This window comes from Piliocolobus tephrosceles, chromosome 18 (genome assembly GCF_002776525.5).
Source record: "Piliocolobus tephrosceles isolate RC106 chromosome 18, ASM277652v3, whole genome shotgun sequence".
NCBI classification, from domain to species: domain Eukaryota; kingdom Metazoa; phylum Chordata; class Mammalia; order Primates; family Cercopithecidae; genus Piliocolobus; species Piliocolobus tephrosceles.
In genome coordinates, this window is record NC_045451.1 from 56,712,077 (window position 1) to 56,724,065 (window position 11,989).

The window sequence follows — 11,989 nt, forward strand, 5'->3', positions numbered from 1 at the left end:
TTGGGAGGCTGAGGCAGGCGGATCATGAGGTCAGGAGATTGAGAACATCCTGGCTAACACGGTGAAACCCAGTCTCTATTAAAAATACAAAAAATTAGCCAGGCATGGTGGCACGTGCCTGTAATCCCAGCTACTCAGGAGGCTGAGGCAGGAGAATCGCTTGAACCCGGGAGGCGGAGGTTGCAGTGAGCCGAGATCGCACCACTGCACTCCGGCCTTAGCCAAAGAGCGAGACTCCATCTCGAAAAAAAATAAATAAATAAATAAATAAGATAAAGGGGGAATAATGGAAGAAAGAAAGTCGAGTATATCTTTCTGATTGGAAGAGGAGAAACTTTTTCTTTTGTTGCAAATTGTGCAAGTGAGTGTGTGTGTGTGTGTGTGTGTGTGTTTAACCTCCCCTAAGGCTAATTTCCTCCCATTCAGCGTCCTCCTTCAAGGAATTTCACTGTAGATAGTGGTAATAAATTCACAATTGGCATGTTCTCCTTGATAGCAGTACATCTGTGATATTTCTCTTTGGTCTTCAAGGACCGTGATAGACCTGTAGAACAATCAAGCAAAACCACAGAAAGTCTAAACTTCAACAGTGCGATTTTGTTTAATACAGAGATCATTCTTTCTGTCTGAGAAGATTTTATAGTCAAAGGAGAGAACAAATAGATGACAGGTTCCTTTTTTTCTTCTGTAAAACAATTTAATAACTTTCAGAGAATAGAGTGGTTAGAAAATAAACATCGCAGAAAAAAGTAAAAGGAGCACATTCTTATCCGTGACCACAGGAGCTCTTTGGACTGGTTGGTGCCCAGCCTGGGATGCCCATCATAATCTGGCTGGGTTGGTGCCCAGCCAGGTCTCTGCCTGGGATGCCCATCATAATCCTGTGAAGTTGAGGCTGATGTGGTTCCGGGGATGCTCGGCCCTTTGCTACCCCATCGATTGCTTTTGTTTTTGTTTGTGTTTTGTTTGTTTGTTTACCTTTAGTTGACAGTAATAAAAAAATGAAGCAGCAGACCAGCAGGCGAGTGCGGGACAGACGGCTGCACAGTCTGGCAATGCTGCCTTCCTTCATTAGAGCCTGCTTGCCATTTTATAACAGTGTGCGATTTATTTCCCCTGAATCTGTTTTCGTCTTATGGGATTTCAAGTTAGAATGCATATCTAGAGCCCAGAAAGCACAAAATAATGATCCCGCCCTTTGGTTTTTGAAAACCAGGAAGGCTTTCTGTTTCTTGTTAACTCTTTGTAGCCTGAAGGTAACTTTTTCTGTGTTCTTAAAAAGTATGAACAGAAATCAGGGATTATGATTTGAACATACTTGTAGGGGAGAAGTGCTTTCAGATATGGTTTATTTTAAACAGATACTCCCTGATTATCTCTTTAGGTGTGGGACTTCTAAATATGTCACTAAACCTAGAAGGCTAGTTGTGAGTACACACATGAACTTTAAATACAGCATCATTAGACAGTTAATTACATTTAGCACAAGATGGTTGTTAACCTGAGAAGCACCATTTGCAGTGATTTGGGGAGATTTTGGTATGGAATGCATTCATCTAAATTATTTGTTTACTTATTTGGCATAGAATTCCTGAATATGTGACACGGGTTATAATGCCTTTTTATTTTCAGACAATATCCTTGAAAGAAAGAACTCGGGCAGCTTTCTAAAGTCTCAAAAACCCTCTGTTTTTACTAGTTCAGTGTAGTGTTGAGGCTACTTTTTCTTTAATTTTTTTTAAACAGTTTTAGGCTGTTAAGATCCTGGAGGTCATGGTCATCACAGTGAAGCTAAGCCTTGTTTTTTTTCAGGTAGTGTGTACTTTTTAGTTGGTAGTTTCTTGAACTCACTGGGCACTGTGTGGGTTGACTTAAGATTGAGTAATTCATGCCATGGCTGTTTAATTTGGTGAAAAGCTGGCTATGATCAGAGAACAAACTGTTAGGAAGTGGTCCAGTTTTAAGTTTGCGTGAGTATATAAGTGGAGTATTTTGGGTTCATTCATCTCTTGCCAGTCTTAGTTGTTAAGTAATCTTGTTGCATTCATATTTACATCATCCTCAGAATCTTGTGTTTCTGCCACTCTCATAAAAACTGACTCTGGTTTTTAAGGTAGAGCTTCATGCTTGGAATTAACCAGGAAAAGCCTCATTTATATCTCCAGCAAGAGGGACAGAGGGCCTGCACTGTGTACTTGCTGCCAGAAGTTTTTATAGTAATACTTTGTATCTAGGCTCTGGCTCTTACCATTAAATGTGCTTTTTATAGAGTACCAAGTTATAAATGTAGTGCAGCTACGGCATATTAATCTTACTGCAGAGATTTAATGAGGCAGTTGTTTTGCGATGGACACTATTGGGAGCAGAAAGCGACAGAGTTTTACTTTACCACTGAGCTGCAGAAATATTCCTTGCCTGGTAATAATTATAACCACATGATCTCTTAGTTTTTCTTTCTTTTGCCAGTGCTTTTCCATGCAAAAGTGGCTTGGAAGGAGGTCCATTTTGAGGCAGTGAAATGGATTGGAAATTGGGCTGTTTTCTCAGTAGTTTGACATTTTAGCTTTGATCAGGCATGGGATCCTTGTTGCACAGAGAGAAATATGTAAGATGAGTTTCAAGAATACAGATAGTCTTTGCCAGTCCACTGAGATGACTTTTAGATATTCATTACTTTTACTTGACTTTTATATAGGTTATAAAAAGTAAATGTGGTGAAACCTCATTTTTACATGGACAGAATAGAATTTCTGCTGGTTGGCCTTAAACTGATCCCACACTTGAAATTAATTGAAGTCCATGGGTTTATTGCCTCCAACACTTTTAAGCCAGTGTAATTTTTCATTTCCCCCACAGTTGTAATTTTATTAAAGCAAGTTATAGCAATAACAATTCTTATGAAAAGGAGGATGAGACCGAGGAAAGAACCACCTGCCAGAGAACATAATCAGGGAAAAGAATGCTTCTTTTAAATTCCTATTTATAAGTAATGTTAACAAAATTGGAAACAGAAAGCTGCCAGTTACTTTTGTAATAATAATTGTGTGTGTTCCAAAATTCAGCATTTTATCCAATCAGAACGATATAAATCCAGTGTCCCATAGCACCCTTTTCAGAGGATGAGGTGGAAAGTTGGTTGAGGAGGTGAGATCATTTGTGTTGAATGCAACATGTTTGGGCAGCATCATTTATGGTAGGGGGAGAGAAAGTGGTGCCTGCAGCTATGACACAGTTTGTAGTTGCAGTGTAGAGAGTTTGGGGATATTTTAAAATATCACCCTTTGCGTGGATTTATAGCATAACAATGGAGTTGGGAGAACAATGATCCTTCCTGCAGTGGTGCTGGGGGCAGGGCAGTACTTACAGGCGTGGACCTTGTATTTATAACCCCTTAGGCTGAAGTCAGAGGTTTGAATGGCTAGCAGAGTAATACAATTATTTTTTATGATTGGATCTCAAAGGACTTTATAAAAACTACATCACTAAGTCCATGTGCAATTATTGAAGTGTAGCCACCTGTGGGAAAGAACTGGTTGACAGTGTAAGCTTTCTAGAATCTTCCTACATCAACTGGCATTAGGGATGCAAACCCCTAGCACAAATAAACACATCTTTTGAATGGGCAAAAAAGACTTTTTCATGGAAGTGGAGGCTGGAAAAATCTTACAAGGAGAGAGACTGAAATTCCAGTACTCATTACACCAAGGCATCATAGGCTATAATCGAACCCACTTCCCAGAGGGTCCCTCTTAAGTGTTGACCTAAAAACAAATTCGCCAGTTGGCTGGAGCATGCATCCTAAAGTTGCAGCAGAAGTGAATAAGCTTGACTGACTTCAGTCCCTGAAGGGTTCTATCTGTAAATGCAGAAGTGGAAGCAAAACTATTTTTTATTAGTCTTAAAATGACCCTCATTTTAATAACTAGCCACATTGTTAGAAGCAGGGACTGGGGTCAGTTCTTCAGCTTTTAAGAGCGAAACCATCATGCATTCTTCTATGTTTGTATTTTTGATACTGGATTCGTGGAAAGTGTCCATATTCTTGAATAATAAGGAAAGTGAGTTTTTATCATTTTTCTCTGTATAGTACTAAAGTATTCACAGAGTCTCCTTATTTAAAAACAAACAGGTCTGCAAACTGGATGTGTAGCATTTAAATAATCATATTAAAATTCAGACCTAACAGCGACATTTCCCTGAGTGCTATCAGTTTTTTTGAGAAGCTAGAAACTCATGCTAAACAACCAAGAGTATTCATGAGTGCATGCTGCCTTCCAATAAGTGTTTTAATGGTGTGGGGGTCAGTTTGCCATAGTTGGGACAGTTATTTGTTTTCCTGAATTGCTGTCTAGTTTGGCAATATTTCATCACTTGGTTTTAGTTTGTCGGAGATCTTTGAATCATTGCCATGTTTTTTTTTTTTTTTTTTGCATCTGTAGCCCCAGATGAAATATTTGAGAGAAGCAAACCCAAATATGGTGGGTCCTATAGTATCAGCTTTGGAAAATGTAGGCATGCAGGTGTTTTTTACTTTAGAGGTAACTGGTCTGTTCCTGTTTACAGAGAAAATACCAGTAAAGAACTTTTAAAGGTAGTCTCTATTTTTTTCTCCTTCCCTTTCTCACCATCACTAAATAATATTTACTAAGCACTCACCTGGACATAGAACTGTGCTGGGCAGACTACAAGACAAATGCAAAATCCCTGTGATTGCTCCCCCAGGAATGAGCAGTCTCAATCCTGGTATACTGAAATGGGCACTGTGTAGAATGTTGAGATAATAATTTTCCAGATGGCAAATCAACCCAAATTACCAATGTACTTAAACAGTGTGTTCTTTTTGAAAAAACCCAACAAACAAAACTACATGCTCTTTGAGATGGGAATTTTGCTTTTTTTAAAGAACCCAAGAGATTATCAGATACATTGTGATATAAGTTGATTTTGGCATATGTGAATCATTGGAAGGGCGGTGATATAGTCATGTTTATTGCAGATGTGAAGAAAGGCTCTAGAACAACTGCCAGACAAAAAAGGGAATATAAGTGACTTGTAGAAGAAGCATTCATAGAAACGTGCTATGTGCAAAATAGCAGAAAACAATCTCAGAGCACAGGATATTGGTGTGGCGTTTATGGAGTTTTTTGAGAAATGCTTGGTTATTTTTGATTCTGTGGATTCTTGATTGTAGCATTTAATGAGATATTTAAAATATTAAATGGCTGGGTATGGCAGTGTGTGCCTGTGGTCCCAACTACTCAGGAGGCTGAGGCAGGAGGATTGCTTGAGGCCAGGAGTTGGAGGCTGCAGTGAGCTATGATAGTGCCTATGAATAGCCACTGCACCTCAGCTTGGGCCACATAGTAAGATCCATCTCTGAAAAGCAAAATTTAAAAAAATTGGTTATATTTATATTGAAATTATCGTATTTATTGTAGCCATTAAAAGTAATATTGTAGTCATAAAAATGTGACTACAGATAATGCCTTACCTATTTCTTAGGTATCTTGATACAGCTCTTTTGTAACCATTTCATTGACTAGTCAAGGCCTTATAGAAAATAGAAATTTCTAGTTTAATTTTACTGTATTTTGAGATATAGTTTATTTATGACTTTGGAGGACTTTTTGCTACTGGAAATCAGTGACCCATAAATTCGGTCACTGATTGTATTACCCTATTATCTTAATTTCCCTCAAAGAGATACTCTTCTGCCCCCTTCCCATGGTTCCTTTCTCATTCCCTCTTTGGGAGGAATTGAGTCAAAAGACAGCGTCACTAATCAAAAAGCATTTATTGAGCTCTAAGTAAAAGCATTCCACGTGCTTTTCTCTCCCTATACTCCCGCACCTCTCCTTGCTGTTTGTGTATCATTTTTAGGGTTAAAATGGAACTATTTTTAATTTTCACAACATTTAGTTTTTCAACACTAGTAATGCCAACTCAAGTTGTTGACTTCATTATTATTTATAATTGCTTTTCATGTATCTTATTTCACTTTTTTGGATAATTTTGAAAACAAGAGACATACATTTACACTTGAGTTTGCCTTTGTAAGAATGTTTTTGCTGTGTGATACAGCTTATTTTGCTATCAGTGTCTAACAAATAATGGAGTAGCTGTGTGTTTTGACCAGTTTATAAGTAAAGGTCAATTTTGTGCCTATGGTGATTACCTTAGCTTATTCTAGACTTTTGGCTAATTCTGGTAATTTCCCACGAAAGAGTATATTTAGCAGAAAAAGAGTTCATTCTTAAGCACAGTGGGTTTTTTTTTTTCTTTTGCATTGGACACTGTTTAATTTTCAAAGTGATTTATCTCTCTCTTTTAAGCAAAAACTAAAAGGCTATGGAAAAAAAATGGCAAAGTCAATCTTAGGAGTAGACGAGTGATTTGATGGGAGAGATAGGAAAAGAACTACATGGTGGGCCAAGGGAAGAAGGCCTTTGATGATCACTAACTGAATAATTTTAGTGAATCACTTTTGATTCACCTGTAATAAAATCTGCAATGAAGCCCTCCTATTGCAACTTCAAGGAAAATGGTGTTTCTGTTTTTGGTGGCAAGAAGATTAAACGTTACTTTAAAAGAACCTGTCTTTAAACCCCATACTTACAGTGTTGATTTTTTTTCAGACCCCAACTGTAAACTTGAAGACAAGACTGAAGATGGAGAGGCACTAGATTGTAAGAAGAGGCCGGAAGACGGGGAGGAGTTGGAAGACGAAGCCGTGCACAGCTGTGACAGCTGCCTCCAGGTGTTTGAATCGCTGAGCGATATCACAGAACACAAGATTAATCAATGTCAACTGACAGGTAAACAATACTTATCACTTTTTTGTCTTCTTGTACTGTTCTATTTCTGATTTTTTCAGTTTGTTCCTTTATGTGTTTTTCTCTTCAAATTATTTTATTCCTATACTTGAATACCTAGCTAAGTCTAGAGGTGCTTTTAAAAGAATTCTGAGATGGCTGTTTGGGGTAACCTCAGTGTCACAGCCCTCTTAGATTTTGAAATGCACCTAGATGTTAAGAGCTAATGAGTGTATTTTCTTTTTTAATTTTTTTTTACATGATGCCATTTAGGAGCAGAGCATGAATACTGGATGACTAATATATTTTAAAAATCCTTTGGATACCTTTTCAAAGACAGCATGAGAAAGGAACAGGTTAGCTTAGATAACACTTCCTGAAGGAAACCTTTTCTGATCACCCTCTGTCTGAGTTAGCCACGTTGTTTTGCGTTCCCATAAAGTTTAATGCTTATCCTTGAGCACCACAGTTCTCACTGGGTATGTTCATTTTTCCATCTCACTCGTTAGACTGAAAGCTCATGGATGGCTGAAATTGTGTCTTATTCATTCTTGCATTATCTAAGCCTAGCACAATACCTGGCCTATAGTAGGAACTCATTAAGGCTGGGAAGTTATTCTGCTATGCAGTTCCTTGGAAGAGACATATTTAAAGCAACATGTTGCATAACATGTTTGATGTAATGGCTAAATAAAACTGGGACTCAGTTTACCAAATATCTACCCCCTTTAAAATACATCCTACAAGAATGCATTCTATGAGCCTGGGTAGGGCATTTTAGATAGAAGTCTGTAAGATACACATCTTTCCACTCTTCCTGTGTTTGAAGCTGACGCCACTCCTATGTGTGTGTATGTGTGTGTCTCTGCCTCTTATTTTCCCAGCACAAATCTTTCTTCAATTAAGCGAGTATGGGAAATGTGTTTACTGGACAAGTGGTTCTCTGACTGTTTTCCACAGCATATTCATATTTTTATAAGATTTTAAAGTGTGTTCTATTTTAACAAGGTTTTCTGAACGGATTATTGTGGAATGTTGGATTAAATCCATTAAATAGACTTCTTTATTAAAAGTGCCTTGTGGCTTTTCTCTTCAAAAAGGGATTGCAGTGAGCAAGTTTATTAGGCCCCAGAATCATCTTCCTTTCAGAAAATCCATAAACATTTTCTGGAACTAAAGTTTGAGAATCGATGTTGCTTATATAAATATTGGCCATACGTATATATTTTACAGTTTATATATGCTTCTAGGGAGCAACTTTTACTTTGATACAATTCCAAGCATACAGAAAACTTAGAAAAATAATATAAGGAACTTCCATATCATTTACCTGATTCACCAGTTGCTTACACTTTTCTCCATTTACTTTATTATTCTCTTTTTCTCTCTCCTATAGCATTTCTTTCTTAATCATTTGAGAGAAAGTTGGAAACATCACACCCCTATAAATATATCCTTTGTATTTCTGAAGCAAAAATCGATTCTCTTACATATCTATAGTATACTTACTGAAACTGAGGTTAGTCTGTAGGCCAGGTGCGCTGGCTCACACCTGTAATCCTAGGGAGGCCGAAGCAGGTGGATCATCTGAGGTCAGGAGTTCAAGACCAGCCTGACCAACATGGTGAAACCCCATCTCTACTAAAAATAAAAATTAGCCAGGGGGCGTGGCACGGACCTGTAATCCCAGCTACTGAGGAGGCTAAGGCAGGAGAATTGCTAGAACCCGGGAGGCGTAGATTGCAGTGAGTCGAGATCACGCCATTGCACTCCAGCCTGGGCAACAAGAACGAAACTCCGTCTCAAAAAAAAAAGAAAGTTAACGTTTAATACAAATAGATACTACTATCTAATTCACAATCCATATTTAAATTTCAGCAGTTGTCTTAATAATGTCCTTGGTAGCTATTTTTCCCCCTCATCCAGGATTCAGGATCATGCATAACATTTAACTGTCATCTCTTTTACCTCCTTTAACCTGGAATGTTCTCTGAGCCTCTCTTTGTCTTTCCTGACCATGACATTTTTGAAGAGAAGCTGCCAGTTAGTTTACAGAATACCCATCCATTTGGGTTTGTCTGATGTTTCCCAAGGATTAAATTCAGGTTACATCCGCTCCTGTAGTATTCAGGCTCCAAAGAAGCCGGAATCACCAAAGAAGTGATAGGCATCCTTCTCAGTGCATCAGATCAGGAAGTACATGATGTTAGTTTGTTACGATGTTGATGATGTTAACATTGAATATTTGTTTAAGGTGGTGTCTGCCAACAGTTTCCATTATAAAGTTACCATTTTCTCTTTCTACATGGTTAATAATTTGTGGGAAGATAACTTTGAATCTGTATAAATATCCACATCTTCATAAAATGTTTTGTTTACCTACTTTTTTTTTTTGTTTGTTTGAGATGTAGTCTTGCTCTGTTGCCCAGGCTGGAGTGCAGTGGCATGATCTCGGCTCGCTGCAACCACTGCCTCCTGGGTTCAAGTGATTCTCTTGCCTTAGCCTCCCAAGTAGCTGGGACTACAGGTGCACACCACCATGTCCAGCTAACTTTTTGTACTTTTTAGTAGAGACAGGGTTTTGCCATGTTGGCCAGGCTGGTCTCGAACTCTTGGCCTCAAGTGATCCGCTTGCCTTGGCCTCCCAAAGTGTTGGGATTACAGGCGTGAGCCACCATGCTCAGCCATACTCACTGTTTTTAGGTCTATTGCAAGTTCATAATTTTTCTATTTGTTAGCCTACTGTAATATTCTTTCTTATTCATTTGTTTATTTGTATATTCATGTTACTGTCATCTTTTGGGTTTTTATTTTATTCAGTCAGTCATAATTCATTACTCTCATTGTATTGATACCCAGATTGCCGTAGATCTAGCCAATAGGAGTCCCTTCAAACAGGATCCTGTATGTGTTTAATATGCCTCCATCATTATTTGAGAACTTTAGTTTCTGGTGCAAATTGATGCTCCAGAATCATCATGGTCTTTTCTTGTCCTAGTCCTGCAATCAGCCAGCAATTTTCTTTTCTTTTTCTTTTCTTTTTTCTTTTGTTTCTGCTGGTTCTTTATGAGGACAAAAGTATTTAGAAACCAAGATATGAATACTATGTATACTCAATGCTATAGGTATACCATTACTTACAGACCTCAGTAGACAGAAGTAGGAAATGTACATGCATACTTACTATAATATATAATACACATATAATATAGCTCATAAGATTCACACATATACAAGTATATACACATATGTGTATTTTTCTCTACCCAATAAATACCGTTGTGTTCATACTGATACCTCCCATTCAATTCAGTACCTCAGGTACATCCTAGTCTTTTTCCTTTGTGTATTTCTACTGCCTTCTTTAACAGAGAGAAACCTGGCTTCCGTTATCCTTATTAATATGTTCACTCATTTGCTTGAGCCTAGAATATATAGTAAGTGGTTTCAAAATTGCTTACTGATACCACCATGATAGGCAAACTGAGTTTAATATTTGTTTATAATTGTTAATGCTGTAATTTTTAGTGTAACATTTACATATAGTGAAATTCATAAATTATAAGTATACAATTTGGTGAACTTTGGCAAAATAAATACACCTATGTGACACGCCCTTCTTAAGATACAATTTCATTTCAGAAAGTTCCCTCATGCTTCTTTCTGATCAATAATGCTCCACTGGAAGTAACCAGTTTTTGGCTTGTTTTAACTATAGATCCATGTTACCTATTCTAGAACTTCTTATAAATGAAATTATACGGCGTGCACCCTTTTTTGGTGTGTCCAGCTTCTTTTGTTCAGCATAGTGTCTATGAGATCCGTTCATACTGTTGTGCATATAAGTAGCGTGTTTCTTTTTATTGCCGTGTAAGATTCCATTATATGAACATATCATTATTTGTTTTACATTCTCTTGTTAGTAGATACTTTGATTATTTTTAGTTTTTGACTATTATGAGTAAAGTTCATAATAGTCAACCTTCTAAATGGATCTTTTTGTGGATATATGTTTTATTTCTCTCATTAGGAATGGAATTGCTGGGTCATTGGGTGAAGGGCATGAGATATGATATGTTTAATCTCTATTAGAAACTTCCAAACCCCTTTTCAGAATGATTGTACCATTGACACTCCCACCAGCCATATTGAGAGTTCTGGCTGTCGTACGTGCTTGCTAACTTTTATATTGTCCATCTTTAATTTTGACATTCTGTTGGGCATTTATTGGTATTTTTTGTGGATTTTCTAGCTCATATATATTTAATTGGCTTCATTTAAGGTGTATTTTTCCTAGAACATATCATTTTGGGAAAATCCCATTAAATGCAGATAATTAGTAAGATGCCATTTTCAGTAGAATAACTGGTGCTTTAAACAAAGCTTTGCTCATGTGGAATCAGCACTAACATTAGGATAAAGACATGGAGACGTCAGCATGCCCACTGGACTGACATGGCAGTGTGTATTAATCTGGCAAGAAATCCTGTCTTTGGTAAGAGTGGGTCCTCTCTCATGTTAAAAGTTATTTTAAAATTCATATAATTTAGAAAACAACCTTCAAGTTCTACTTAGTGAATAGTTAATTTTTACTGAGTGTCTGCCCTATAGTTATTCTTATGTTCAGCTCTATGAAATTGAATCAAAGCGAAAGGCATTATTCGTGTCTCATACAACTTTAGTAGTATCTGTGCAGGAAGTGCTGAAGTTTCCACACATGGTATGGCAAAGATTATATTTATGAGTTAAATTGTTAAAAAAACTGATAAAATGTTTGGTTTATTTTGGTCTGAAGCTTTCTGAAAGCAGGGAATCTGTTCTGTGGTCACATACTACAGAGGTGAGTCAAAGGTAGAAAAGAAGAGGCTGTGCGTGGTGGCTCCTGCCTGCAATCCCAGAACTTTGGGAGGTTGAGGTGGGCAGGAGTTTGGGACCAGCCTGGCCAAAATGGTGAAACCCCGTCTCTACTAACAATACAAAAAAGTTAGCAGGGCGTAGTGGCACACGCCTGTAGTCACAGCTACTTGGGAGGCTGAGGCAGGAGGATCGCTTGAACTCAGGAGGCAGAGCTTGCAGCGAGCTAATATCGTGTGTCATTGCACTCCAGCCTAGGCAACAAGAGTGAAACTCTGTCTCAAAAAAAAAAAAAAAAAAAAAAAAAAAAAAAAAAAAAAAAA

The 11,989-nt window shown here is 37.6% G+C and overlaps 1 protein-coding gene across 4 annotated transcripts in view; it reads left to right on the forward strand.

Annotated features, from left to right (window-relative positions):
* The window catches only part of ZNF521 (zinc finger protein 521), a 293,855-nt gene that overhangs the window by 23,322 nt on the left and 258,544 nt on the right, over positions 1-11,989 (forward strand). For all 4 annotated transcript variants that reach the window (XR_002730767.1, XM_023207760.2, XM_023207762.2 and 1 more), the window contains one exon: positions 6,636-6,815. Coding sequence is in view for 2 of the 4 variants with exons in the window: in XM_023207760.2 (XP_023063528.1) it covers positions 6,636-6,815 (180 nt within the window). In the remaining 2 variants the exon portion in view is untranslated. The remainder of the gene's footprint in view (positions 1-6,635; positions 6,816-11,989) is intronic.